We start from the raw sequence: 27,996 nt of genomic DNA on the forward strand, positions 1-27,996 counted from the left end.
CCCCATGTTTACCTTGTAGCCAGAACGAGTGTCAGAGCTCATTTCATATTAAATGAATCAACACCTTCTGAAACAATCAGGAATTCATTAGTGGTGTGGAGTATTAGAAATCAACACCTTCACAGCATCTGAACGACTATGCTGATGTGTTTTCAATGAACAATAAGCTTGTATTAATTATAGTTTAAATTTGTTTTAATGGGAATTATGGGGATAAACAGATTGAGATTTTTTTTCTTTTGTACAAAAAAAAAGAAAAACAGCCAGGATTAAATCATATCTTTCAGATTGGCAGCAGTGGTTGAGTTTCCACTCCGAGCTTACTTGGCTGACAGGAACCTTTTTTCCCCCTGCGTTCTCTGAACTATTTGATCATTTTGTTGGCTGCCACGTCTACATGTAGCAGGTTTTCTATCAGACCAGAGCAAAAATATAGTAGACTATATAGCGAGTTCGCCATTTGTAGTGCTGTCCGAATGTACAGTGAGAATTATTACACCTTATATAGTGGACTCATAGTATCCTACAATGCACCATAAAAAGTCATGTACAACCGATGGTCACTAACCAAGCAATATATCCCATCATGCATTGCAGTTGCGCTGGCATTTTCACAGAGCTGTAAAAGCTGTTTCGTAAAGAGCGTTAAATATTTTAGATTGAGTATAGCAGTAGTTTGTTTTTCCTTATGACAACGGGCACGAGACAAATTTATAAGTTGTGGCGCGAAAATACAACATTATTGTAGTGTGTTGGGGTGAATAGAAGAGAATAGAAAAAAGCTAAAATAGAATAAGACAGATAAAATACAAGAATAAAAGTTTGAGTGCAGAGCGATGAATTAATCAAAAGCCTCAAATTTGATTTAATAAAAGGCAGCGGCAAAGAAGAAAGGATTCAGCCTTGCTTTAAAAGAACTGAAAGATGCAGCAGACACAAAGTCCTTTGTATTTATTAATGTGGGAAATTATACGCTCAGTATAATATGGATTTATCACAAAAATACATACATGCATGTGTTTATTATTTTGAAAACCCACCAGCCGACTGATCTGGCACGTTTTGATTGTGCGACACTAACGACGTAAATAACGGCGCGGTGGAGTAGTGTCCGAAAGTGTTTTGTCATTTTACCAATGAGCTCACTATATAGTCCTCTATATAGTAATTCCCTATATAGGGAGTAGGGAGCGATTTCAGACACAGGGTGTGTTCCCTAGATAGTGAGTAGGGAGTAGTGAATGAGTGAGTGATTTTGAACACAGCTTGTGCGTTACTGAGAGTCCTTATATGTATGCGCTGTGATTGCACTCTAATAAGGAACAGGTGCATGTTAATTAGTCCTAATGGTGTAATTGCAGTCTGCAGCTGCATACTCTAAGCTTCAGTGCATGTGGATGTGAGAGATGTAACCGGACAACTTGACATATCAAGTTTGATCTTGGATGGTAACTGTATAGTAATGCTGTAAAGTAAAAGCGCTGGTTCACTGCTGTCCACCAGGCACCCAGCAGAATCACACCATAATAAATGGTGTTTTTGGTGCAAATAAATAAATAAATATGTATTTGTAACTGTGATGTGTGTCTCATTACTGGGATCACCATCGCAAGACAATGCAGCAATTTATTGCCGTGAAATACACAACACCACACAATTTGATGGTTCATCCATCCATTATCTGTAGCTGCTTATCCTGTGCAGGGTCACAGGCTAGCTGGAGCCTATCCCAGCTGACTATGGGCGAGAGGCGGGGTACACCCTGGACAAGTCGCCAGGTCATCACAGGGCTGACCTACAGAGACAAACAACCATTCACACCAACAGTCAATTTAGAGCCACCGATTAGCCTAACCTGCATGTCTTTGGACTGTGGGGGAAACCGGAGCACCCGGAGGAAACCCACGCGGACACGGGGAGAACATGCAAACTCCACACAGAAAGGCCCTCGTCGGCCGCTGGGCTCGAACCCAGGACCTTCTTGCTGTGAGGAGACAGCGCTAACCACTACACCACTGTGCCGCCTAGTCGATGGTTCATAATATGCTATAATAATAATAATATTGGTTGAATTTGTGCCCTTGCAAATATTTTGCTCATACACTCATCAGGAGCTCCGCTTTTAGGCACGGACTAAAGATATATGAGGAATACAGCAACTTCAGCAGCTGGTTAATTATTACCATTTCTGGTCACTCTTTAATAGTGGGAGCACTTGAACTCCCAAGGACTGATAAAGCAGAATGATTTGGATGATTGTCATTATATGAAACTGCACTATGGTATCTACTGTCCTTTTGTTATGCCCTTCGAATATCTCTCTAATGTTAATAATCCTTTCTGTATGCGGTAGTTAAAACCAGTCTCAGATCAGTGTAACAGCTATTACTTGTATTTGCAAATCTCACTTGCACACCATTGCTCTCTCTATTTCTTTTTGATAACCTGAACTCACTGAGAATTTATAGGACTTGTTGAGTTAGTTGTATTTCCCGTGAGTTAAAAGATGACCACCTGCCCCAAGCCTTAACCCTAACTACAAATCTTCATGGAAATACGGTTGTGTGAATTTCTGAGAAATTGCGGCTGTGAGATTTTCCTTCCAAGGGATGAAGGGAGTAATGGGTGTGCATACCATTTAGCCCAGAATTCATTAGCAGGGTCATGCAAAGCCCTCAGGGAAGAATGTGGTAGGGAGTAAATCATGCTCTCAGCTACTTGATCAGATATCGGTTTTGAGGTTGGTTAGGGAAGATGATTACTTGAGAAACTGAATCTGAAACGTCAGTAAAGGAAGAGATAGAGGATAAGAGAACATCAGGTGGATGATAACGGAACCTTTTTTTTCTTCTTCAGTATTACTATATACACTTACCGGCCACTTTGATACTGTAGGAACTTGTTCTTGGTTCTAAGATTCCTGTTCTTGGCTGCAGGAGTGGAACCCAATATGGTTTTCCGTTGCATGCTGAGATGCTTTTCTGCTCACCACGGTTGTAAAGAGTTGCTATGAGTTACTATATCCTTCCTGGCAGCTCAAACTAATCTGGCCATTTTCCTCTGACCTCTCTTATCAACAAGGCGTTTGTTTCCACCCACAGAACTGTCGCTCGCTCAACTCAATGTTTTTTTTTTTTTCGCACCATTCTGTCTGTGTAAACTCAAAAGACTGTTGTGTGTGAGATCACCAGTTTCTGAAATACTCAAACCAGTCCATCTGGCTCAACCCAACACCCATGCCACAGTGAAAGCCACACTTTGAGATCACAATTTTTCCCATTCTGATGTTTGAACATTGTGAACATTAAGCTCACTGAAGCTCTTGATTTGCATCTGCATGATTTTATAGATCGTGCTGCTGTCAAGGGATTGGCTGATTAGAGAACTGCATAAAACTGCAGGTGGATGTAGGGGTGTTCGTAATAAAGTGGCTGACGAGTGTGCACATGACCATCATGACGCATTAGATAACATGATTAAATAGATGACTGATCCTAATGGCTGTACAATTCTTACCAACGTCTGATTAAACCCTAATTACAACAGACCCAAAGTAGTACAATTGACCTGTTTGTATCATACAGTACGTGTATATGACATTTATTAATATCAGCTTTAAACTTCATGGCGTTATCTCTATGAAATTAGATTGAAAATTCGTCAGAATTCCCCACTGGAATGCCAAACATGTAAATTGGACAGAGGCAAATGCCAAGTATGTATTTGGCGACACAAAGAGATGCTTGTCTCATTGGAAAATCTGACCCATTTCTCTGGATGCTCTGTAAAAGAGCGTGGCTTCATGAGCGCTTGTTCTTGTATCAGGGCTTTCCCTGACTGCAAAATAAAGCACCTTTGGGTGAAGTTAGAGACATTTGCTGCAGTGCGTCCAAGTGCACCACACTGATTAATAACCTACAGATCTAACTGATCTTTTACCTACACATTAATACCTCAATCGGCTTGAGTTTAAAGGAGAACTGAAGTCATTTTTAAACTTGCTTTATTTCTTAATTAATGTGTTATTCAATTACGTTTTCGGTTTTAGTAACCTTATATCGTGACTCGTATTGGCAACAAATTGCAATTAAATATTATACTTATCGGCCTATTTGGTTTGTAGCCATGTTGAATTTAGTTCGTTTGGTCCACGGCAGGCGTCGCTTATCCGCGCGATCTTCACGAGACTTGTGCGAGACTTCGAAACGTGAAGTGTCAGCCAGGTGTCAGTGCCGCCATTTTGAAAACTGTTTTCCAAACGAAATATTGCACAAAAACAAGTTTAAATGACGATTACTGCCTACTTTTTTGAAACTTTCCTGATTTGCTATCAAAACAATCAAAACTTCCGGCTTGATTACATCAGCATTCAAAAGAGGGCGCGCACGTCTTTTGACAATGTTGGCAGATGTTGGTCACTTTGATTTCCGCTGTACGTTTTACTTCCGTCCTACGATGTCTCGCACAGGTCTCAACGAATCTCGTTTATGGCCATTACTTTGACATATGGACTGATATATTACATAGCGTATTTCAAACACTCATAACTAGCTATAGCAGTGACAAAATAGCTATCAAAAATGCATTCCGATATTTAATAAAATGAGATATAGAATTTTGATAATAAAAAATTTCCCTTCCGTTCTCCTTTAATAGACAGAGTTAAACTGGGTTTTAAGGGATTTGAACTGCTTGTTTTGGAATTGTCCAGTTCTTGTCAAGTTTCCCAGAACAATAAAGAGACCATAGATGAGATTCATATGAGATTTTGTGATGGCAGATCAGTGCTAGTCTCAAATGGTTGCCGAAACCTGATTGGCTGACCTGATGGTAGCCATGTTTTTGAAGTAACCTAGTCATCGTTTAAAAAAATCCACTTACAGAGTACAGCACAGCAGTGCAGCTTGCTCGGACTTATTGTTCCTGAGATACAGTTAGCTGAACTTGATTTAATAATGATCACTCCCTGGACTTATAACCTGTAACCAATAACTTGAATTTTGGTTGATATTTGAAGACTGTTGCGTCATATCCTCGGGGTAGGGGTAAGATTAGACTCACTGACTTATAAAGTGTCTCATTCGCCGGGTTTCCATTGCAGTTTTGTATAAAATGGAAGCAATATTTTAAAAAATTTCACCAAACACAATTGTAAATGGGAGCAGCACGGTGGTGTAGTGGTTAGCACTGTCGCCTCACAGCAAGAAGGTCCGGGTTCGAGCCCCGTGGCCGGCGAGGGCCTTTCTGTGTGGAGTTTGCATGTTCTCCCCGTGTCCGCGTGGGTTTCCTCCGGGTGCTCCGGTTTCCCCCACAGTCCAAAGACATGCAGGTTAGGTTAACCGGTGACTCTAAATTGACCGTAGGTGTGAATGTGAGTGTGAATGGTTGTCTGTCTCTATGTGTCGGCCCTGTGATGACCTGGCGACTTGTCCAGGGTGTACCCCGCCTTTCGCCCGTAGTCAGCTGGGATAGGCTCCAGCTTGCCTGCGACCCTGTAGAAGGATAAAGTGGCTAGAGATAATGAGATGAGATGAGATGAGATGAGAAGTCACAACTCAAACACCTCTGAATTATTTTGTTACATTAGAAAAAGGTCATATATACTGGGAAGCCATGGCTTAATGGTTAGAGAAGCAGCTTTGGGACCAAAAGGTTGCTGGTTTGATTCCCTGGACCAGCAAGAATGGCTGAAGTGCAAACCCCCCAACTGGATTAGAGTGTCTGGTAAATGTTTGTAATGTAATGCTTATCAACTATACCAAGGATTCCTATATTAGGTCTCGTGACGTTGTTTTAGTAATGTGTTGTTTTTGGGTTTTTTTTCAAATTACATCCATCTCGCTAACTACTGAGACACATTTTGAAATGAAGTAAGTAGGTAATCAATGTGTCATTCAATTTAGAAATGAAATTTTAGGCAAATCTTTTCTCAAAAACATTTTGAGAGAATACCACTTCATGAAATTCCTTCCGCAATGACAGGACTGTTACATGATGAAAGTTTCGCGCCGAAAACCAGATCAACCCAAATATAATTCAAAACACAGTTACGTTATTTGGATAGGAGTATGTCCATGGATGTATTTCAGCATATTCTCTATAACAGCCTGAGATTTTCATTCAAAGCCAAAGTCCCTTCCCACGCCATGTGGCGGCGCCGATCTCCGTTTCCATAGCCCTTGGCCTCTCACATAGCTAGGGTTACAGTGGGGGGCTAGTCCTTTGGTAACCATGAGAGTTTGACTCCCCACTCGCATCTGTATTGCAGCGTGCCTTGCCAGATGGCAGCAGGTACCATTTTTATGATGGTCTTTGGTATGACCTGACCACGAATAGAACTTGCGATTTCCCGATCAAGAGGCGGACACAATAACCATGAGGCCATCTCGCAGTTGAGATTTTCGTTAGCCGCCAAAAAAAAAAAAAAACACCCTCTGGAAATGACACATTAGCAGCTTTAATTGTTATGAATGAGTGCACTTGTCTTTTGCCCATCTGGCATTTGACCTCCCTGACTTTGGCCTCCTGTGGACACCGAATTAAAGGTCAACGACTGAAGACACATGTAATAGGTTGGCAGATTTACAAAGAATTTTAAGTACTGCACACTGAATATAGAATATATTTGATTTGTTGTGTTCTGTAGTGAACATATTCAAATCTGTTACGGATACAACATCTTTTTGTTAAGGTAATTCTTTTGCGATTTTAGCTTCTTTTCCAGTCATTAACTTGTGCTACTCGATAGCCAAGTAATGGCCTTCCACATTTTCCTGAACTGTATCTGTTTCACTGACGTCTGAAACTTCAAAGCCTGTGAACAGACCTGTTTGATTCCCAAGTGCTTTGATGTTGCTCTAAAGCCTTTCCCGCTGCATTATGGGTAACGTAGTCTCCGCCGTAGTCAGAGCCGCTTTTTGTTCGCGGCCATAAAGAGAACTTCTGTAGCCGACGCTGAAGTGTCTGGATGACTATCAGCGCAGCAGCCGATCCGAAACAGAAGAAAAGGGCCTTTCAGTCAGACAAATGTGCTGAAAGCAGAGATACGACCTCAGCCCTGTGTGTGTCTGTTGTCTTCTCAGTGCTGCTGCTCTTCTTTTCAGACGAAAGCAGAAAGGGTGTCTCTGTCGTTTCTTCATGGAAGTCTGAGAGAGTACAGTGAGTGATGTGTGGCAGACTGGACAAGCAATTTTAAACAGAGTGAGGGCTTTCAGTTGTGCATACAAACACATTTGTCTTATTTTATGTTCTAGAGCTCACATTCTCTTTAAAAAGTGTCACCTCTGAAACTGCGAAAGAGGGTGTTACTTACTGCGTATAGAAACAAAGCAAATCGTAGTGCATGGACAACTTAATTTATTACATATTCACGGGATATGAGCAATCGTGCACTCTCACTGGCTACTGTACTACTAGGATATCAGCTCATATACCATGAGTAGAGAAAAACAAAATGGAGGAGTTTGATAACTAAATCATTCTAGCTAGCGCTTAGCTATCTTAGCCTTAGAATGCATGGGCTCGACTCAACGGTAGCGAGTATGGCGTAAGACACCTAATGTTTTGATCTTACAGAGAAAGAAACGATAACACAAAAGCAGTAACAGAGAAAAGATAGATTTGTCTTTTGCTTCACGGATCTATTCGCGAATGTCAACCACAAATTACATCCCTGCAGCTCAAAACTCTCCGAGGTCGATGCAGTGTCACGATGTTTTCCGTGCATTGCCATCTTGGTGTGACGCAGTTCCATCTAATTAGTTAAAACTCTTTGCGGTTGGCTGTTTCTGTAGGGCCATACTGTTTACCGCAAGAGGGAGGAAAACGGTTCCAAAATGGAGAAAAGCGACCCTCAGGACATCAAAATGATCACATTGTTCTTGCGGGATACAGGAAAATGCCATGCACAATAAAAAAAAAAAAAGAGAGAGAAATTTCAGATGACTTTGCGGTCATCTCATCTCATTATCTGTAGCCGCTTTATCCTGTTCTACAGGGTCGCAGGCAAGCTGGAGCCTATCCCAGCTGACTACGGGCGAAAGGCGGGGTACACCCTGGACAAGTCACCAGGTCATCACAGGGCTGACACATAGACACAGACAACCATTCACACTCACATTCACACCTACGCTCAATTTAGAGTCACCAGTTAACCTAACCTGCATGTCTTTGGACTGTGGGGGAAACCGGTAGCCTGGCAAGCCAGACTAAATGTGAATATTTAGTCTGGCCTCGCTCGTAGACATTTCCAAAGGGTGTGGGAAGATCAACCCTCTGTCTTTCAAACGGTCTCTGTGCGTATAGGCCAACGCTCTGACCAATCAGCGCAACAGTGACTGTGACGTAGTCAGAGCGACAGAAAGCAGTGGGGGAGGCCTTGAAATAAATAATTTTTCAAAATGCGTATTAATTAATAAACAGGTTCTAGATATTAAGAGGTTTGGAGATAATGACCACAAGTTTGGAGTCTGTACCACATACTTAACATACACTCTTATTTTTCAAGTGTTTTTCAAGGGTTTGCTTAAACTGTTTGAGAGTTTTTATTTTTATTTAGTGGTGTTTGGTGAAATAATTTCCCTTAAATTTAAAATAACGGGAAAATAAGAAACAATCAAAAAGTAATGTTTCAAAGCTGTTTATTAATTCTTCGTACTGCACAAACTAGCCCCATCCTTTTGGCTACGAGCGGAGCCAGCTGGTAGATCAGACTTTTGCCATAGCTGGTCGGCAAAACAGCGAAAACGTCCTTCTTGAAAAGGAATGAGCGGAGAGCCTCTTCCTGCTCATGTTTCAATGAAAACTCCAAGTCTAATTCTTCTAAAACTGATTCCAAAGCGGAGTCAAACGAGCGCTGTTCACTAGCCGTAGCCATCTTTCCTGTTGTGCTTTCTCCAGCGTCGCGCAGCCTTGTCGTCACTCCTGCAAAAGCCCGCCCAAAGAATCCAAACAAAAACCTTGCGTTGTGATTGGCGGGCACGGTTTGATATCCGGGGTGTGTTGTTGATATGATGCGAGGCTAGACCCACTCGTAGGCAAAAATATTTTTGGCCACTAGGCCTAGTTTACTAGGCTAGGAAATCGGAGCACCCAGACACGGGGAGAACATGCAAACTCCGCACAGAAAGGCCCTCGCCGGCCACGGGGCTCGAACCCGGACCTTCTTGCTGTGAGGCGACAGCGCTAACCACTACACCACCGTGCCGCCCAACTTTGCGGTCAGTACCTTTTAATTTAAAAGCGAATACAAATACTCCATTAATATCAAGCTAAAATATACATCACAATACTAACACATAGTTTGAAGATGCGTTGTGTTTACACTGGTAATGCTTTTGAAGTTATTTTTAATGTCATCATTCCTTAAAAGTCTTGCAACTTGGAACAGCTGAACACTGTAGTGTGTCTGTTCGAGACACATTTATTCTTGTATAGTGTTTTCTTAAACCCTTGACGTTCATGCACTGTTTATCTTGTGCTTTTACAATGCCTAAGATATTACGTGTCTTCAGATGTGTACCGTGAATAAGCATCGTTATTGGCTTGAGTTGAAGTTTGCAGTTTACTGTCGGTGTCAGTTTGTAGTTTAATTGTCCGTGAAGATGTTTAAAAGTCCGTGCGTCAGTGCTGGAGTGACAGGGACAGGAATGTTTAAACACAACCAATCGTTCTGTTGAACAGTAAAAAAAAGAATCTGTCTTTTTTTTCTGCATAAATATTAAACGCAGTTTAGTTTTTCAATAGGTGTCTTGTTTTCTGCAGGTTGCCTGTATGTTGTTGGATTATCTCATCTCATTATCTCTAGCCGCTTTATCCTTCTACAGGGTCGCAGGCAAGCTGGAGCCTATCCCAGCTGACTATGGGCGAAAGGCGGGGTACACCCTGGACAAGTCGCCAGGTCATCACAGGGCTGACACATAGACACAGACAACCATTCACACTCACATTCACACCTACGCTCAATTTAGAGTCACCAGTTAACCTAACCTGCATGTCTTTGGACTGTGGGGGAAACCGGAGCACCCGGAGGAAACTCACGCGGACACGGGGAGAACATGCAAACTCCACACAGAAAGGCCCTCGCCGGCCCCGGGGCTCGAACCCAGGACCTTCTTGCTGTGAGGCGACAGCGCTAACCACTACACCACCGTGCCGCCCCATTGTTGGATTATACCATGAGTATTTGCGGCAATGCTAAGAAAACAGATAATAAGAGGCTCCCGAGTAGCGCAACAATAAAGCGTTCACCTTGTTGTCAGGACATTGTAAGTTCTAATACCGATGACACCAAAGCGATCCATGGTCAGGCACCAAGTGGCTGTGCTGTCTGGCTGGGAAGGATGACATACGGTACTCTTTCCCTTGTCAACTGTAGTGACTAGCCAATCGTGAGCGTCTTTGAGCTCATGTACTGTATGTGGAAGAGGGCAGACAGCACATTCAGATATTTTGTTTGCTCTTTTGAAGTTAATGAGACCAAAATGTCTTGGCAACTTGTCATGTTACCAAGAAACTTCACAGCCATCCAGCTGTCCACAAAGACTTTCCTGTGGTTTAAAACCTACATTTTACAGCTTTACCTCTGACTGTGACAAAGTAATCACACTGGAGACTCCTTCCATAAATGTTAAATGTGCATCTTCACTATATTTAACAGTTATTCCACGAAATCGAGTCGTACGTGAGCTGATAGCCGACGAGGTGCGTAGCGCTGAGTTGGCTATAAGCCATGTACGATGAGATTGAGTGGAATAATTCTTTTATTCTATCCACATTCACTGGATTTTGAGAAACAGAGCATTTTTATTTTTTGCAAATTTGATAAATATAAACTTTATAAAAACAAAAAAAAATGCCTGACAAAATAATTTCCGCTTAGAATGTAAACAAACCGGCAAAATGACAGGAGCGATTTGTGAAAAATGCAATACTTATTGAAAAATAAAAAGGTACGTTCTTACCATCAAATACTTTCATTCCATATTTTGTTGCTTTTTTTTTTTTTTTTTTATGGGTTTGTTTTTGAGTAGAGTTTTTTTGTCCTCAGGTTGGTTCAGCAACATGTGCCGCCATTTTCTTCTTCTTCTTTAGGGTTTTTTTTAGTGGTTGGCAAACCAACTTAAAGCTGAATTAACTGGGCTGGTATGTGGAACAGGAGATACTGGGAGGAAAAAAGCAAAAAAAACTAAATTCTTTTTGCTATTTCTGTTTCTTTTAAATACTTGATAACAAAGTGATACGGTATATCTGGCTTGATTCACTCCGACATTTTGTTTTTCTGTACTCATGGTATATGAGCTGATAGCCTAGTAGTAGAGTAGCCAATCAGAGCACACGATCGCTCATATCCATTGAATGTGGATAGAATAACAATGATTTTTTTTAAGTCAGTGTATGTGAAGTGTCCAGCACTGTTTGAATTATTAGAAGAAGGATTACGTATTAGAACGTCTGTATTAATTAAAAAAGTCTACTATTCTGTGAGGTGTGCAGGTATAGAAAATCAATCAACACCTTCTGAACAATCACAATCAAGAATTCAACAGCTCTGAGGTATCATGAATATTAGTGACTACTGGGCAGTCTGAATTGAAAACAGAAAGTGAATTGAAGACGAAATATTGGATGAAAAATATCGTATATAGACGTAGACAATGATTTTAAAGCTGTATCATTTGGGAGCCAAGTGTGATCATGATCTTAGATTAAATTAATTGTATTTTATTATTATTATTATTATTATTATTTTTTTTTTTTGGACACAGGCTGCTGGTTGGTGCTCCCAAGGCAAGGAAGCTGCCCAATCAGAAGTCAGAGATAACAGGAGGCTTATACAAATGCGATATCAACTCCGCCAGCTCTGCCTGCCAGCGAGTTAATTTCGACAATGATGGTATGCTTACACTACAACAAAACAATTTCTTAACAAGTGATCAACATCTTGAATATGGACAAATGTTTCTGATATATTTCTTTTTATGAGATTATTCTACTGGCAGACAATTTTGCATTTTTTTCTAGAAATAGGTGCTTAAAATGAGATGTACCTGTGAATAGATTTGAATAAGATAGAAGACTATTTCAAGTTTAAAATGAGCAAGAACTGTCTAGCGATAGGTGTAATAATCGTATATTTGGTTTAGATCTACAGTACTGTGCAAAAGTCTTAGGCACCCTATTTATTTATTTATTTCCCATACAAACTTTTGTTATAGTTTTTGTTAAAAACTCTGATGTCCATAATTATAACACAAGAGTAAAGAACAATATTCATATTGTGAAAATAAACTCAAAATCAGGACACAGGACTTTTGCTTTTTCAGCTGCCATGTATAATTCTCTGCCCGACTATGTGAAAAACTCTGAGAAATTTAGAACTAACTATTGGAAACACTTTTCTGGTATTTCAATATATTTTTATAAATGGAATACAAATTTTATTCATTATTAATCATCATAATATGTTTGTCTCACTATATTGTATATTACTTATTTTATATTAATTATATATTTTACAAATTTAATAATGTAGATAGAGATTATTAGCATACGTTTAGACAGAATCGCCAATGGAAACTAGCATCAGCTGAGTGGATCTTGTGTTTGATTGATCAATCAATCAATCAATCAATCAAGTGTGATGGTCAAAGTGTCCAGAAGAACTGTGGCTGGTTCTGTAAGATGCTCAGTAAAACCTACAGCCATGGGCGGATCTACCGGGGTGGCATAGGGTGGCAAATGCCACCCTAAAAGAAAGCCTTGCCACCCCTGCTGCCACCCCAGTTGGCAGCGACGAATTCAAAGAAAAATTACGGCCAATTTGACATTTACGTGCGCTAATTTCCAATGTCCGACTGCGGCGAATGCAGCACGAGATAATGCCAGAGATTGGTTGTTTTGGAAAATTGAGAGGCGTGAAGCGAGGGAGCCAGGAGTCGTGAGGAAAGGAGACACGAGAGGAAAGAGGTAAAAGCTGATTAACTATCTATCAAGAAATGAAATTATAATGAATGAACAGTGCTAGCGGGTGGCACGGTGGTGTAGTGGTTAGTGCTGTCGCCTCACAGCAAGAAGGTCCTGGGTTCGAGCCCCGGGGCCGGCGAGGGCCTTTCTGTGTGGAGTTTGCATGTTCTCCCCGTGTCCGCGTGAGTTTCCTCCGGGTGCTCCGGTTTCCCCCACAGTCCAAAGACATGCAGGTTAGGTTAACTGGTGACTCTAAATTGAGCGTAGGTGTGAATGTGAGTGTGAATGGTTGTCTGTGTCTATGTGTCAGCCCTGTGATGACCTGGCGACTTGTCCAGGGTGTACCCCGCCTTTCGCCCGTAGTCAGCTGGGATAGGCTCCAGCTCGCCTGCGACCCTGTAGAAGGATAAAGCGGCTAGTTGCGATGCTGATTTTGAGAGGATAAAAATCAGGTTGGAGAATGTTATTTAGCTAACTATACATGTAACGTTAGCTAGGTCTGACATTAGTTTTGTGTAAAGTCGGCCACAAAAGTTAATATTGATTCAACGTCTGTCAAGGAATTTGTGAAGCGTTTTGCTGAGCAACATGGAAATCACCGCATTCAGCTGTTGCATGACAAGTTCATGTTATGCTCACTGGTGAGCCTTTACAAAGCGTGAGGGAAAAAAAAAAACTATAAAATGTGACACTGGTGTAAATGGTTTAAATCATGCTGAACTTGAAGCAGTGTTGTTATTGTTGTTGTTTTTTAGTGTCTGTTCTTTTGCATATACAGTATAAAACTGTCCAGAAACGGTATAGACCTCATCTGAGAATGTGCGTTCTTCGTGAACAATAAAAGCATGAGATTAAGTTTCTGTATGAGTTTGTAAATGGTAGCCCGTGCCCTTTTGTAGTGTGTACATACTATTTGTTGTCAAACTGTGATAACTATGATTAAATTCAGTATATATACGTCTGTAATACGTTGCCACCCCTAAAAAATTCCTGCCCCCCTCTTGCCACCCCATAAATATTTTTCTAGATCTGCCCCTGCGTACAGCTCATTTCCTTATCAAACTGCACCCATTGGACCTGAGACTAGCATTTTATTTAAAGCAAAGGGTCGTCTCACACCAAATATTGACTTTGTTTCATTTATTATGGCTTACTGATTACTGTTTATTGTATTTTTTTAATGTTGAAACATTTCATTTCATTATTTTTTTAAGCCATTTTTGGTCTACAGCATATCTTTACATGTGCCTCAGACTTTTCCACGGGACCGTAAAAACTATATATTTACAATTTATTTACCTCAATCTGTGTTTACCAGCAGACAGTTACCGTAAATCTGCTAACGTGAAATCTATCTGATTCCTAATACTATCATCTCAAGCTTTGCACGGAGGTCTCAGGATTTCTTGAAGCTGTTACATACAAAAAAAGTCACCTTATGGCTTACAAATGATAATAGATACAGTGGTAATGTACAATAGCAGCCCTGCTGGCAGTCGGCCATTTTGCCACCTATAAACGCTCTATTGCTGGTTACTCGCAGTGTTTTGTTTTTAAAAAAATCAAAAATTTCCTTGTATTTTTATGTGACATGATTTATTTGTTGTCAGCCCTGTGATGACCTGGCGACTTGTCCAGGGTGTACCCCGCCTCTCGCCCATAGTCAGCTGGGATAGGCTCCAGCTTGCCTGCGACCCTGTAGAACAGGATAAGCAGCTACAGATGAATGGATGGATGGATGGATGATTTTATTTGTTTTGATTCACTGAGAAAAGTGGTCTTTTTAGCCGGCAAGAAGTACATTTGTGGTTTGTGTTGTGACAACGACCATTGTTTACTAGTATCTGTGTCAGTACTGCATCTGCGTTATCCAGCCGAGTGAGATCTACACTCATCAGAGTGAAGTCTGGTTTGATTGATTGGGATTTTTATTGTCATTAATGAAGTACAAAGTTAACAGACAAGAAAAAAGTACAATTTGTGTTTGCTTTTTTTTTTTAAAGCTTTTAGTATTTTTTTTTTCATTTATTATGGCTTACTGCTTACTGTTTATAGTATTTTTTTAATGTTTCGATATTTCATTTCATTATTTTTTAAGCTGTTTTTGGTCAACAGCATTTCTTTACACGGGCCTAAGACTTTTGCACAGGACTGTATATGCAAGATATTTTCACTTGCGAAATCATACTATCTCTCTTCCTAACTCTATACGATACCAGTCAAATGTTGTTGGAGTTGTTTTAATGAAAAGAAGCGTGTTCAAATTAATTCCTCTTGAATTTGAAAAGGCCGATCTGGATCACTCTAATTGCCACCTGTAGCACACAGCATGTATATTGAAATTAAACACAAAGTTCTATTGTAAGATAAATCTAAGCTTATAATACACTATCGTTCAAAAGTTTGGGGTCACTTTGAAATGTCCTTATTTTTGAAAGAAAAGCACTGTTCTTTTCAATGAAGATCACTTTAAAGCAGGGCTTTTCAAAGTGTGGGGCGCGCCCCCCCTGGGGGGCGCCAGAGTTCTTCAGGGGGGGCGCAACGTGAGAGACAAAATGGATCGGTTTTTAGTACCTAAAGCTACAGTGAGTGAGGAGACAAAGTCTGGGCCAAGCAAAAAAACAGAGCCTCCAGGATGTTGCGATTTGCAACTTCAGCGCAAATTCAACCAGTCCCCGCGAATTCAGGGCGGTGTTGCAATTATATCCAATCACCGCAACTTTCCCGCAAATTTGACCAATCGTTGGCGTCGTCTTGAGGTGACGTCGACAAACTACCTTCCGCCTTACTTCCGTGTGTTCAAGAGAAGCAGCATGCGCGCAGTGTTGCCAGATTGGACGATTTCAAGTGCATTTTGGCGGGTTTTGAACATATTTTGGACTGGAAAACGTCAGCAGTATCTGGCAACACTGAAAGTGTGTTATGTTTATAGTGAAGCACTGTGTGCACTTTATTTTTTTTTACTTAATACAAGAAAGTAATGGATGCCAACATTTTTGCCAAAATGGTATTTTATTTTCCATTGTTTAGGCAGCTTCAGCATCATACTGTGAGATTCTGTTCAAATTGTTTTTTTTCTTCTATGAAGCCTGAGCCATTTATTTTATTAGTTTATAATTATTGTTTAATTTAGTCTTCAGGAGAGACTGCCTGCACACAGCTGAGGCATTTATATTATATTTTAAGGTAACTTCATGTTGTGCTGTGAGGTTCTATGCACTTTAACTTTTGAACCAACAGGTGCATTTGGATAAGTAAAGCCTATTTTTCTGCATTTTTGTAGTCCTGGTAATCTTTTATATTGGTAAAGTTGTTTATAGGACCATTTCTCTTTGTTTTTTTAATCAATAGTTTTTCAGTAATAACTTAATATTTAACATATCACTCAATTTTAATCACAAAAAGAGAAAATTGCAACAATTTCTCGCAACTTTCACTTCCTCCCGCAATGTAATCGCAACAAAAACCTAAAAAACACCGCAACTTTCATCGCAATTTTTTGGGAAAACCCCCGCAACATCAGACATTTTAGCCCACAACAATCACAAAAAAGGCCCGCGGAATCCTGGGGGGACTGGAAAAAGAAGGAAGTATGAGCACGATTATTTAAAGTTTGGATTTTCATGGATTGGATCTGAAGATGCTCCACTGCCACAGTGTGTTGTCTGCCAAGAGGTGCTAGCTAACGATGCTATGGGATGTTTAAAGTGTGTAAAACAAGATGTTTTAAAAAGCACAGATGTTTAAAATGTGAAAAAGAAAAAAAATAATGTGTACAACAACCATTTTTTAAAAAATACGAATGGAACATTAAGTATAGCAACAACAAAAATTGTAAGGGGGGGCGCTGTTGTTTATTTGCTCTCCGAGGGGGGGCTGACTCTCCCACACTTTGAAAACCCCTGCTTTAAAGGAACAGTCCACCATACTTCCATAATGAAATATGCTCTTATCTGAATTGAGACGAGCTGCTCCGTACCTCTCCGAGCTTTGCGCGACCTCCCAGTCAGTCAGACGCAGTCAGACGCGCTGTCACTCCTGTTAGCAATGTAGCTAGGCTCAGCATGGCCAATGGTATTTTTTGGGGCTGTAGTTAGATGCGACCAAACTCTTCCGCGTTTTTCCTGTTTACATAGGTTTATATGACCAGTGATATGAAACAAGTTCAGTTACACAAATTGAAACGTAGCGATTTTCTATGCTATGGAAAGTCCGCACTATAATGACAGGCGTACTAACACCTTCTGCGCGCTTCGGCAGCGCACTGATATCTGAGCTCCGTATCAATGCGCTGCCGAAGTGCGCAGAAGGTGTTAGTACGCCTGTCATTATAGTGCGGACTTTCCATAGCATAGAAAATCGCTACGTTTCAATTTGTGTAACTGAACTTGTTTCATATCACTGGTCATATAAACCTATGTAAACAGGAAAAACGCGGAAGAGTTTGGTCGCATCTAACTACAGCCCCAAAAAATACCATTGGCCATGCTGAGCCTAGCTACATTGCTAACAGGAGTGACAGCGCGTCTGACTGCGTCTGACTGACTGGGAGGTCGCGCAAAGCTCGGAGAGGTACGGAGCAGCTCGTCTCAATTCAGATAAGAGCATATTTCATTATGGAAGTACGGTGGACTGTTCCTTTAAACTAATCAGAAATCCACTCTATACATTGCTAATGTGCTAAATGACTATTCTAGCTGCAAATGTGTGGTTTTTGGTGCAATATCTCCATAGGTGTATAGAGGCCCATTTCCAGCAACTCTCACTCCAGTGTTCTAATGGTACAATGTGTTTGCTCATTGCCTCAGAAGGCTAATGGATGATTAGAAAACCCTTGTACAATCATGTTAGCACAGCTGAAAACAGTTGAGCTCTTTAGAGAAGCTATAAAACTGACCTTCCTTTGAGCAGATTGAGTTTCTGGAGCATCACATTTGTGGGGTCGATTAAATGCTCAAAATGGCCAGAAAAATGTCTTGACTATATTTTCTATTCATTTTACAACTTATGGTGGTAAATCAAAGTGTGACTTTTCATGGAAAACACAAAATTGTCTGGGTGACCCCAAACTTTTGAACGGTAGTGTAACTTGCAGTAACAGCTTCACAAGTACAAGTGCACTCGTCTGTAACAAAGTTGTTCTTGAAAGTTGTGTTACAAATCCTTCAGCACAAAGATTTTGATTTGAAGGAATCTTTGGGGTTTTTTCCTTTTTTTTTGGGCTTATTTCAAAATTTTACATAAACTGTGTATAATTCTGCAATTTCACGTCTGGTGTGTGTGTTTGTAGAGAACCCGAATGAGGAGAGCAAAGATAATCAGTGGATGGGTGTCACAGTGCAGAGTCAAGGACCCGGTGGCAAGATTGTGGTCAGTGTTTGCTTGTGTGTGTGTTTATGTCTGATGTATCTACTCAGTCTATCGCTCTAGTTAGTAAGCACCTGCTGGTTTCTACCTATTCCAGACATGTGCACATCGCTACCAGAAGAGAGCCTATACCAACACAGCACAGGAGTCCCGGGACATCACGGGCCGCTGCTACGTGCTCAGCGAGGACCTGAAAATCAACGAGGACACTGGTGACGAGGGAGGAGACTGGAGCTTCTGCGAGGGCCGAATCAAGGGTCACGAGCGGTTCGGCTCCTGCCAGCAAGGCCTCTCGGCCACCTTCACTAAGGACTACCATTACCTAGTGTTTGGTGCACCTGGAGGCTTCAACTGGAAAGGTGGGGAATGGGGAGGGGAGCAGATGAGGAGGAGTGAAGATCAGGAGCAGAAGGGATGGGAGAGGGGAGGAGAAAAAGTGTAGAAGGGGAAAGAAGAGGGGGTATCTAGATTAGGAGAAGGGATGGAGAGAAGTGGAGGAGGAGTAGCGATCAGGAGGAGAAGGGAGGAGAGATCAGAAAAAAAGAGGAGATCAGAAGAGTCCTAAACAGAAGAGAGATGAAATGGGAGTGGAAGAATGTGGAAAGGGTGTGAGTTAAAAAGAGGAGAAGAAAGAAAAGAGGAGAATGATGCAGCAAGGAGAAAAGATAAGAGGGAAGGGTAGAGGGGATGAGAAAGGAAAGGAGGCAATTGGATGAGAGGGGAGGAGAAATAAAACGTGCGGTGCAGACAGAGGTGGGGATGAGAAAAAAGAACTTAAGGAGGAGGGAGGAGTGATGAGTGGGAAGGACAAAATTAGGAGATGAGAGAAGAAGAACAGGAGAGAATGAGATGTGGAGCAGAATATGGAGAGACCAGGTGAGAGGTTAGTAGGAGAAAGGAAAAGAGGTGGAGCTGAGATGGAGGATAGGAAAGGAGAGGAGAGAAGGGAAGGGAGGTGAAGATGAGGAAATGAGATTGAAGTAAATTTGTTCTAGTTGTTTCAGTCCCATTTCACTGCTGATTATCACATTGAACACTTTACTCAATTCTCACCACACAGTACTTCATTTAACATCTTCTTTTGTTTCCTTCGTTTTGCCCTCCAACTATCCCACATATTCATGATCTTCTACTCTCATCTGTTCGTCCATTGACTCCAATGATCCTTTATCTTGGGCGTGGCCTCAGGCATTGTACGCTTGGAGCAGAAGAACAACACACTGATGGACATGGGTTATTATGACGATGGACCATTTGAGGTCAAATACAGCACGCCTGAAGGACTTGACAGAGTGGCCATTCCTGCTAACAGCTATTTAGGTGCGTCTGGTGTTCATGAGATCACATCACAACATATTCATTACGAAAAATAAAATCCATTTCCTTCAATCCTTATTTCATCTGAAGAAGGAACTTTTATTGTTTTTCATTGATAGACCTGGGTGAATCCTGAGATTCTCTGTTTCTGTTTAGTAAAAGGTCATTTTTATTAGGTCATTTTGACTCGCACAAAAAGTCAAAGTCAGGATCCCTCCCATGCCAGGACCTAGTCTTCCCAGGCAGTCTCTGGTCCCAGTACTAACCAGGCCCTTAAGGCGCACTGGGTGGCACAGATCCCCGGTTCTATAGCCCTCGGCCTCTTGCCTATACAGTGGGGGCGGCTGGTCCTCTGGTAACCACGAGAGTTTGACTCCCCGCTCACATCTGTATTGCAGTGTGCCTTGCCAAACGGCAGTAGGTACCATTTTTATGATGGTCTTTGGTATGATCTGACCACGAGTAGAACTCGCTTTGACTCACACAGAACAACTCAAAATAGTCTTTTCGGCTACGTTCACACTGCAGGCTGAAGTGACTCAAATCCGATCTTTTCGCCCATATGTGACCTGTATCCGATCTTTTATTGACAATATGAACGACACAGATCCGATTTTTTCAAATCCGACCCAGGCCGTTTGGATATGTGGTGCTAATTCCGATTCCTATCCGCTCTTTTCATATGCGACTTCAGTCTGAACCGCCAGGTCGCATTCATCCGACTTACACGTCATCAACAAGCCACAAACGTCACTATTCTGCGCTGAAGTAGGCGGCGGGTCTCTCAAAAAAGTTACAACAACATGGCGCATAATCACGGGCGCAGATAGAGGGTGGGACGAGTCAGATTTAAATTCACCTCGTTCGGTCCCCCCTACTTATAGGGAGGAAAAAACATCTATGCTGTCTTTCTTTGCATAAGGCAAACCTCACGGAAAAATCAAAAGACTAATTACCATTCGGTTTATTGAGGTGCACAGCAGTGTATACATATAGTTGCAACAACTCACATAAAACAAAACAAAGACTGATATTCGGTTGGTTGAGCTGCGCAGACTGCACAGGTTGCGAGCTCGAGCTTGGTTGCTATGGTTACTAACAACAAGTTTGACAGGCATATTGGGGTTGGGGTTGGTTTGCTGGCAGCTTTGTCCCCCCCCCAGTTCAAAAAACGTATCTGCGCCCCTGCGCATGACATCAATGCGAGGGACGCTTCGGGCTGTGAAGGTTCTGAATCTTCTCAACGGAAGGACGCAGAGGTTAGGGAGCTGATTTCCATTTGGGGGGATGCAGCTATTCAAGCTAGATTGGATGAGTCATACCGCAACCGGGCGGTTTTACTTCCGTAAACACTGGCCATGCTCACTGCGTGTGACGTCGTCGTATCCTGCAGTGCGCATGCGGAACACTTTTAGGTCGCTTTTCGTTCATACTGAGGATCACATACAAGTCGCATATATTTGTTAATGTGAACGACCTCACAAAAAAATCGGATTTCACAAAAAAATCGGAATTGAGCATTAAGCCTTGCAGTGTGAACGTAGCGTTCCACTGCACACTCACTGTGGTCCATAACAAAGAGGTCATGCTCACCAACCGCTGACTTTTGTTTAGCATTTTTGTTTGAACATGCTGCCACTGGCTGATGACCCACTTCATCTAATCGCTGACTGGCCATGTCTGTCCTCAGGATTCTCTCTTGACTCTGGTAAGATGCTGACTAAGAAAGGTCAGCTGACCGTGGTCGCTGGAGCCCCGAGAGCCAATCACAGTGGAGCTGTGGTTCTACTGAAGAAGGAATTTGAAACAACTTCACAGATGGTCTCTGAGTATATCATTGAGGGAGAAGGCCTAGCCTCATCTTTTGGCTACGAAGTCGCAGTGGTCGATTTAAACGGAGATGGGTAAGACCAGTAATTCAACAACTTTAGCTAGATTCTGTGACAACTGTGTATGCTTAACTGCTGTTTCCTGCCACTCATTTACAGATGGCAGGATCTTGTTGTCGGAGCTCCTCAGTACTTTGAGAAGGATGGTGACATCGGTGGCGCTGTCTACATCTACATCAATCAGAATGGTGATTGGGACAAAGCCAGCAAAACTAGAATAAACGGACCCAAAAACTCTATGTTTGGGCTGGCTATTGCAAACCTTGGCGACATTAACCTGGATGGATTTAATGGTTTGTGACTTTGAGATTTTGTTGGCAATAATAGTTTTTCACTGTACAAATGATTTTTTTTCTTAACTTTTGGCACCAAAAAACCTCACCTGCTTTTCCATTGTCTACCAGTCCAGCTGGATAGTTTTTGTCGCTAATTAAGATTGGTTCCAATAGTCTGTCGCTGATTAATTAGTGGTATTGCGTCAAACTAAACGCTAACATTCAAGACAAAAACCTAAATAAGAAAAACATTGTAAAGAAAGATGTACTGGCATTGTTATATAGCAATACAATTTCATTTTCTGACCATCGCGTATGACTTCACTGGGGTTTTTCATGCCTTTGTAACATCCTTATAAAGTTACAGTATATTCAGGTCATTCTATCTGTCAATTTAAAAAAAATCAACTTTTTATACAAAATAAATACTTAATTTTACTGTTTTATTATTTTTCTTAACTGGACTGGACTTTTTTCGATTCTTTATATTTTTGTTTTTGAAAAAAATGGTAAAAACCCTTTCATCAATGAACATTTTTTTTTTATTTTACAATTATTCACCGAAGGCTCAGTGAATATCAGTGAAATAATAACTAATAAGCAATTAGTCAAAGAGTCCAGGTGCTAAACTGGCCTGCCTGCAGTCCAGACCTGTCTCCCATTTAAAACATTTGGCGCATTATGAAGCGTAAAATACAACAAAGGAGACCTCGAACTGTTGAGTAACTGAAATTGTATATCAGACAAGAATGGGACAACATTTCTCTTTCAAAACTACAGCGATTGGTCTCCTCAGTTCCCAAACATTTACAGAGTGTTGTTAAAAGCAGAGGTGATGCAACACAGTGGTAAACATGCTCCTGTCCCAACTTTTGAGTATATATTTTTCAAAAAACAATAAAATTTCTCAGTTTCAACATTTGATATCTTGTCTTTGTACCCTTTACAATGAAATATAGGGTTTCCATGATTTTGCAAATGATCACATTCTGTTTTTATTTAAGTTTTACAGTGTCCCAACTTTTTTGGAATTGGGGTTGTAAATCACAATTCCACCTTAGCTCTGAATATTTTTAGACCAAACTTTGTAACATCTTTAGGGCTTTTAGGAACAGCGGGTTTTTTCATAATTTGTAATTCTTCCTCACTTACGGTGACAAAGCGATTGGCTGCCATTTTGCTGAGTCGCTTAAGGTGATTATCGAGAAATAGTCCTAATTTCTCGACCAATCAGCACGCAGTTTTCTATAATCACCTGCGTATTTATACTAAAAACCTGTAGAAGCTGACAAACTAAATGACCAATCCGAGAAAGCAAACACGTTAATAGTAGCCCTTCTTTCACAGAGAGATGGGGGGGAGGTGTATTAGTCATTGCTCAAGTTGGTGGAAAATAAATTCCATCCCTGAGTACCTCTAGGTTCTAGTTTAGGCACGTTTTGGTTTCTAAATGCGCAGTGGTTTTAACAGAGTAAGCTTAATTGGAGGCTTCTTCACTGATTTTTTTTTTTAGACTGAGCTACTGAACATGGTGATAATGATTCTAATTATGGTGAGCATGCTAATAAAGAAGAAATGTTAAATGTGCACATGGGCTGTTTGTGTTGTGTAGACGTGGCTGTTGGGGCTCCGTATGATGATGAAGGAGCAGGAAGTGTCTACATCTATCATGGGTCAAGCGACGGCCTCAAAAAAGAACCTGCTCAGGTTTAATACCAAATCATCATTCTGACATTTACCTGATGGCATTTCAGACAAGAAGTCAATAATTTTGACTGGTCAAAATTATTGACATTATTTGACTTTTGAGTATTTATATACTGTATATAATTGAGTATTTATATGTTCTACTGTAGTGCCTTCTCGGTCATTTCCTTGCTTGTGTACGTATCTTTTTTACTCACTTATTCTCATTCCGTTTATTTATTTTTTTTGTCTCTGCCAGGTGCTGAAGGGAAGAGACCAAGGCATTATGACGTTTGGTTACTCCTTAGCTGGTAACATGGATTTAGACAACAACCAATATCCAGACTTGGCCATTGGCTCTCTCAGTAACACTGTGGTCGTGTACAGGTCAGAGCTTGGGCTGTTTAGTCACAATAAAAATCTGGAAAAAATTTCATGAAATATTGGATTACATTTAAATGATCATTTTAAAAGTATAGCTTCATTACATTAATCTACCCAGAGCAGCCTGGGGAGCAGTTGGGGGTTAGGTGCCTTGCTTAAGGACACTTACGGTATTCCTTCTGGTCCAGAGAATCAAACTGGCAACCTTTTGGTCCAAAAGCTGCTTCTTTAACCATTAGGCCATGGATTCCCAAGTCATATTATTTAAGCCTTCATAACACAGAACACATCCCAAACAATTTCCTATTCACTATGCTCATTATGCACAAGGGTATAACATAATGACACTGTAGGACCTAAAGTTTGCACAAGGTGTTGCGTATAACACCACTTGAAATTGTGATTCAGTTATTGGAAATGATTGCATGTATTCACTACTTTTAGGCCATATATTAGTTTGTTGCTTTGCATTTCATTACAAAAGTGTGGAGAACGGGCGGCACGGTGGTGTAGTGGTTAGCGCTGTCGCCTCACAGCAAGAAGGTCCGGGTTCGAGCCACGTGGCCGGCGAGGGCCTTTCTGTGCGGAGTTTGCATGTTCTCCCCGTGTCCGCGTGGGTTTCCTCCGGGTGCTCCGGTTTCCCCCACAGTCCAAAGACATGCAGGTTAGGTTAACTGGTGACTCTAAATTGACCGTAGGTGTGAATGTGAGTGTGAATGGTTGTCTGTGTCTATGTGTCAGCCCTGTGATGACCTGGCGACTTGTCCAGGGTGTACCCCGCCTTTCGCCCGTAGTCAGCTGGGATAGGCTCCAGCTTGCCTGCGACCCTGTAGAACAGGATAAAGCGGCTAGAGATGATGAGATGAGACGTTCTTGCCATCAAGTATTTTTATTCCATATTTTGTTGCTTTTTTTGTGTGTATTTTTTGGGGTTTTTATTTCGTCCTTGGTTGATTCAGCAACACGCTCCGCCATTTTGTTTTTCTTTACTCACGGTATATTCCATCGAAAAAGTGTCCTGTATGTTGTATAATAATCACTAAAATCAAACCTTCGGCAACCTTTACTTCTTGTTTTGTATCTGAACTCTGACTATTTGAGCTTCCACTGCTCCTTCTGATCGTTTATTCCTGACACTTCACAGAGCACGGCCAGTGGTCAACATAGAAAAGATTATCAACATCACTCCCAAGAAGATAGATCTCACGAAGAAGAACTGCGAATACGGCATTTGGTAAGAGAGATTAACGAACCTCAGTGTGTAATGTTTTTACATGCTTGTGTGCTGATTGTGTTTTTCAAAAAAATGGATATGTTTCCAGTCTTCAGGTGAACGCTTGTTTCAAATACACCTCCACCTCCAAAACTTACGCCCCTGCCCTCAGTGAGTACATACATATTCTTCCTGTCATGCTGAGCCAGCCTTACAATTTAGAACTAAAATACTACAAATGTATTAAATGTTTATTTTAATAACTGATCAATCTTTCCTTACTTCCACTCAGAAATCAAATACACTATCCAGGTGGAGATGAAGAGGAAGGACCAGGGACTTCCACCTCGTGCCAAGTTCGTCTCACCCAACCCCACCGACACTGATTATGAGAACACAGGCGACATAGAGCTTAGAAAGCCGAATGAGGAAGAGTGTATCACAAAACAACTCAAACTTCAGGTACGACTAATCACTAAATCAAGGTGTTACAAGAACGTGGGGGTGGTGTTACTTTCCATATTTTGTTGATCATCTGCAGAGGCAGATAGGTGGCACTGTTGTAAAATTTGAACCGCATAAACTGACGTGCTAGAATTCGGTGTGTTAGCCTGTGTATGCATGAGTGAGAGATAAAATGACTGATGGCCATTCATTTTCTGACAGCACAACATTTCAATTGAAATTTTCTCAATTCTATGGAAATTAGGTATGACGGTAGCCTGGCAAGCCAGACTAAATGTGAATATTTAGTCTGGTCTCGATCGTAGACATTTCCGACAGGTGTGGGAGGAACAACCCGCTGTCTTTCAAACTGTCTCTGTGCGTATAGGCCAACGCTCTGACCAATCAGCGCAACAGTGACTGTGACGTAGTCAGAGCGACAGAAAGCAGTGGGGGAGGCCTTGAAATAAATAATTTTTCAAAATGCGTATTAATTAATAAACAGGTTCTAGATATTAAGAAGTTTGGAGATAATGACCACGGGTTTGGAGTCTGTACCACATACACATTTTTTTCCAAGTGTTTTTCAAGGGTTTGCTTAAACTGTTTTTGAGAGTTTTTATTTAGTGGTGTTTGGTGAAATAATTTCCCTTAAATTTAAAATAACGGGAAAATAAGAAACAATCAAAAAGTAATGTTTCAAAGCTGTTTATTAATTCTTCGTACTGCACAAACTAGCCCCATCCTTTTGGCTACGAGCGGAGCCAGCTGGTAGATCAGACTTTTGCCATAGCCGGTCGGCAAAACAGCGAAAACGTCCTTCTTGAAAAGGAATGAGCGGAGAGCCTCTTCCTGCTCATGTTTCAACGAAAACTCCAAGTCTAATTCTTCTAAAACTGATTCCAAAGCGGAGTCAAACGCGCGCTGTTCACTAGCGGTAGCCATCTTTCCTGCTGTGCTTTCTCCAGCGTCGCGCAGCCTTGTCGTCACTCCTGCAAAAGCCCGCCCAAAGAATCCAAACAAAAACCTTGTGTTGTGATTGGCGGGCACGATTTGATGCCCGGGGTGTTTTGTTGATATGGTGCGAGGCTAGACCCACTCGTAGGCAAAAATATTTTTGGCCGCTAGGCGGGTGGGTCTAGTTTACCAGGCTAGTATGACGGGGTAAAAAGTGACAAATCTAAATGATTGGCTCAAACGATTCCTCATACCAAACCTGTGGTGCCTGATGTTACTTCAGTTCCCCACTCACAAACTGGAGCTCCTATCTGTAATTAGTTCCCATTGCACACGTACAGCAGAGAAACTATTAGTGACACAAATGACATTTCCCTTGCTAGTGTGAATGTAGTGTTAGAAGAGGAAAACCCAAAATTATTTAAATGTGTATAATAATACTTTGGGTATTTACTGTAGAAATAGCCACTCATTGTATGAATAAATAAATTCTATCCACATTCACTGGATATGAGCAATTGCACACTCTGATTGGCTACTCTACTACTAGGCTATTAGCTAGTATACCGTGAGTAGAGAAAAACAAAATGGCGGCGTGTGTTGCTGAACCAACCGAGGACAAAATAAAAACTATACTCGAAAACAAAACCCCAAAAAATACAAAAAGGCAATAAAATATGAAATAAAAGTATTTGATGATGAGAACAGATATTTTTTTTAATTCTATCCACATTCACTGGATATGAGCAATCGCGTTCTCTGATTGGCTCCTCTACTACTAGGCTATATCAGCTCATATACCATGAGTAGAGAAAGACAAAATGGTGGCGCGCATCAAGTCCGATATATCACTTTATCAAGTATTTAAAAGAAGCAGAAATAGTTAGATAAAAGAATATATATATATCTCCTGTTCCACACTCCAGCCCAGTCGGTGGCGGGAATGCACTTTTAAGTTGTTTTGCCAGCTGGTAAAAAAAGAAGAAAAGAAAATGGCAGCGCATGTTGCTGAACCAAACGAGGATGAAATAAAAACTCTACATGAAAACAAAACCAAAAAACCCCACCAACAACAAAATATGGTATAAAAGTATTTGATGATAAGAATGTATATTTTTATTTTTCAAGAATTATTATTATTATTATTGCATTTTTCACAAATTGCTCCTCATCTCATCTCATTATCTCTAGCCGCTTTATCCTGTTCTACAGGGTCGCAGGCAAGCTGGAGCCTATCCCAGCTGACTACGGGCGAAAGGCGGGGTACACCCTGGACAAGTCGCCAGGTCATCACAGGGCTGACACATAGACACAGACAACCATTCACACTCACATTCACACCTACGGTCAATTTAGAGTCACCAGTTAACCTAACCTGCATGTCTTTGGACTGTGGGAGAAACCGGAGCACCCGGAGGAAACCCACGCGGACACGGGGAGAACATGCAAACTCCGCACAGAAAGGCCCTCGTCGGCCACGGGGCTCGAACCCGGACCTTCT

The 27,996-nt window shown here is 41.3% G+C and overlaps 1 protein-coding gene across 2 annotated transcripts in view; it reads left to right on the plus strand.

Annotated features, from left to right (window-relative positions):
• itga6b (integrin, alpha 6b) overlaps positions 1-27,996 on the plus strand; it is an 83,776-nt gene that overhangs the window by 23,599 nt on the left and 32,181 nt on the right. For both annotated transcript variants that reach the window (XM_060898959.1, XM_060898960.1), the window contains exons 2-12: positions 11,766-11,893; positions 18,254-18,333; positions 18,428-18,689; positions 19,519-19,650; positions 21,338-21,551; positions 21,636-21,829; positions 23,424-23,518; positions 23,757-23,884; positions 25,026-25,115; positions 25,204-25,265; positions 25,387-25,556. In XM_060898959.1, the coding sequence (XP_060754942.1) occupies positions 11,766-11,893; positions 18,254-18,333; positions 18,428-18,689; positions 19,519-19,650; positions 21,338-21,551; positions 21,636-21,829; positions 23,424-23,518; positions 23,757-23,884; positions 25,026-25,115; positions 25,204-25,265; positions 25,387-25,556 (1,555 nt within the window). The remainder of the gene's footprint in view (positions 1-11,765; positions 11,894-18,253; positions 18,334-18,427; positions 18,690-19,518; positions 19,651-21,337; positions 21,552-21,635; positions 21,830-23,423; positions 23,519-23,756; positions 23,885-25,025; positions 25,116-25,203; positions 25,266-25,386; positions 25,557-27,996) is intronic.

Source organism: Neoarius graeffei, chromosome 18, assembly GCF_027579695.1.
Source record: "Neoarius graeffei isolate fNeoGra1 chromosome 18, fNeoGra1.pri, whole genome shotgun sequence".
NCBI lineage: Eukaryota > Metazoa > Chordata > Actinopteri > Siluriformes > Ariidae > Neoarius > Neoarius graeffei.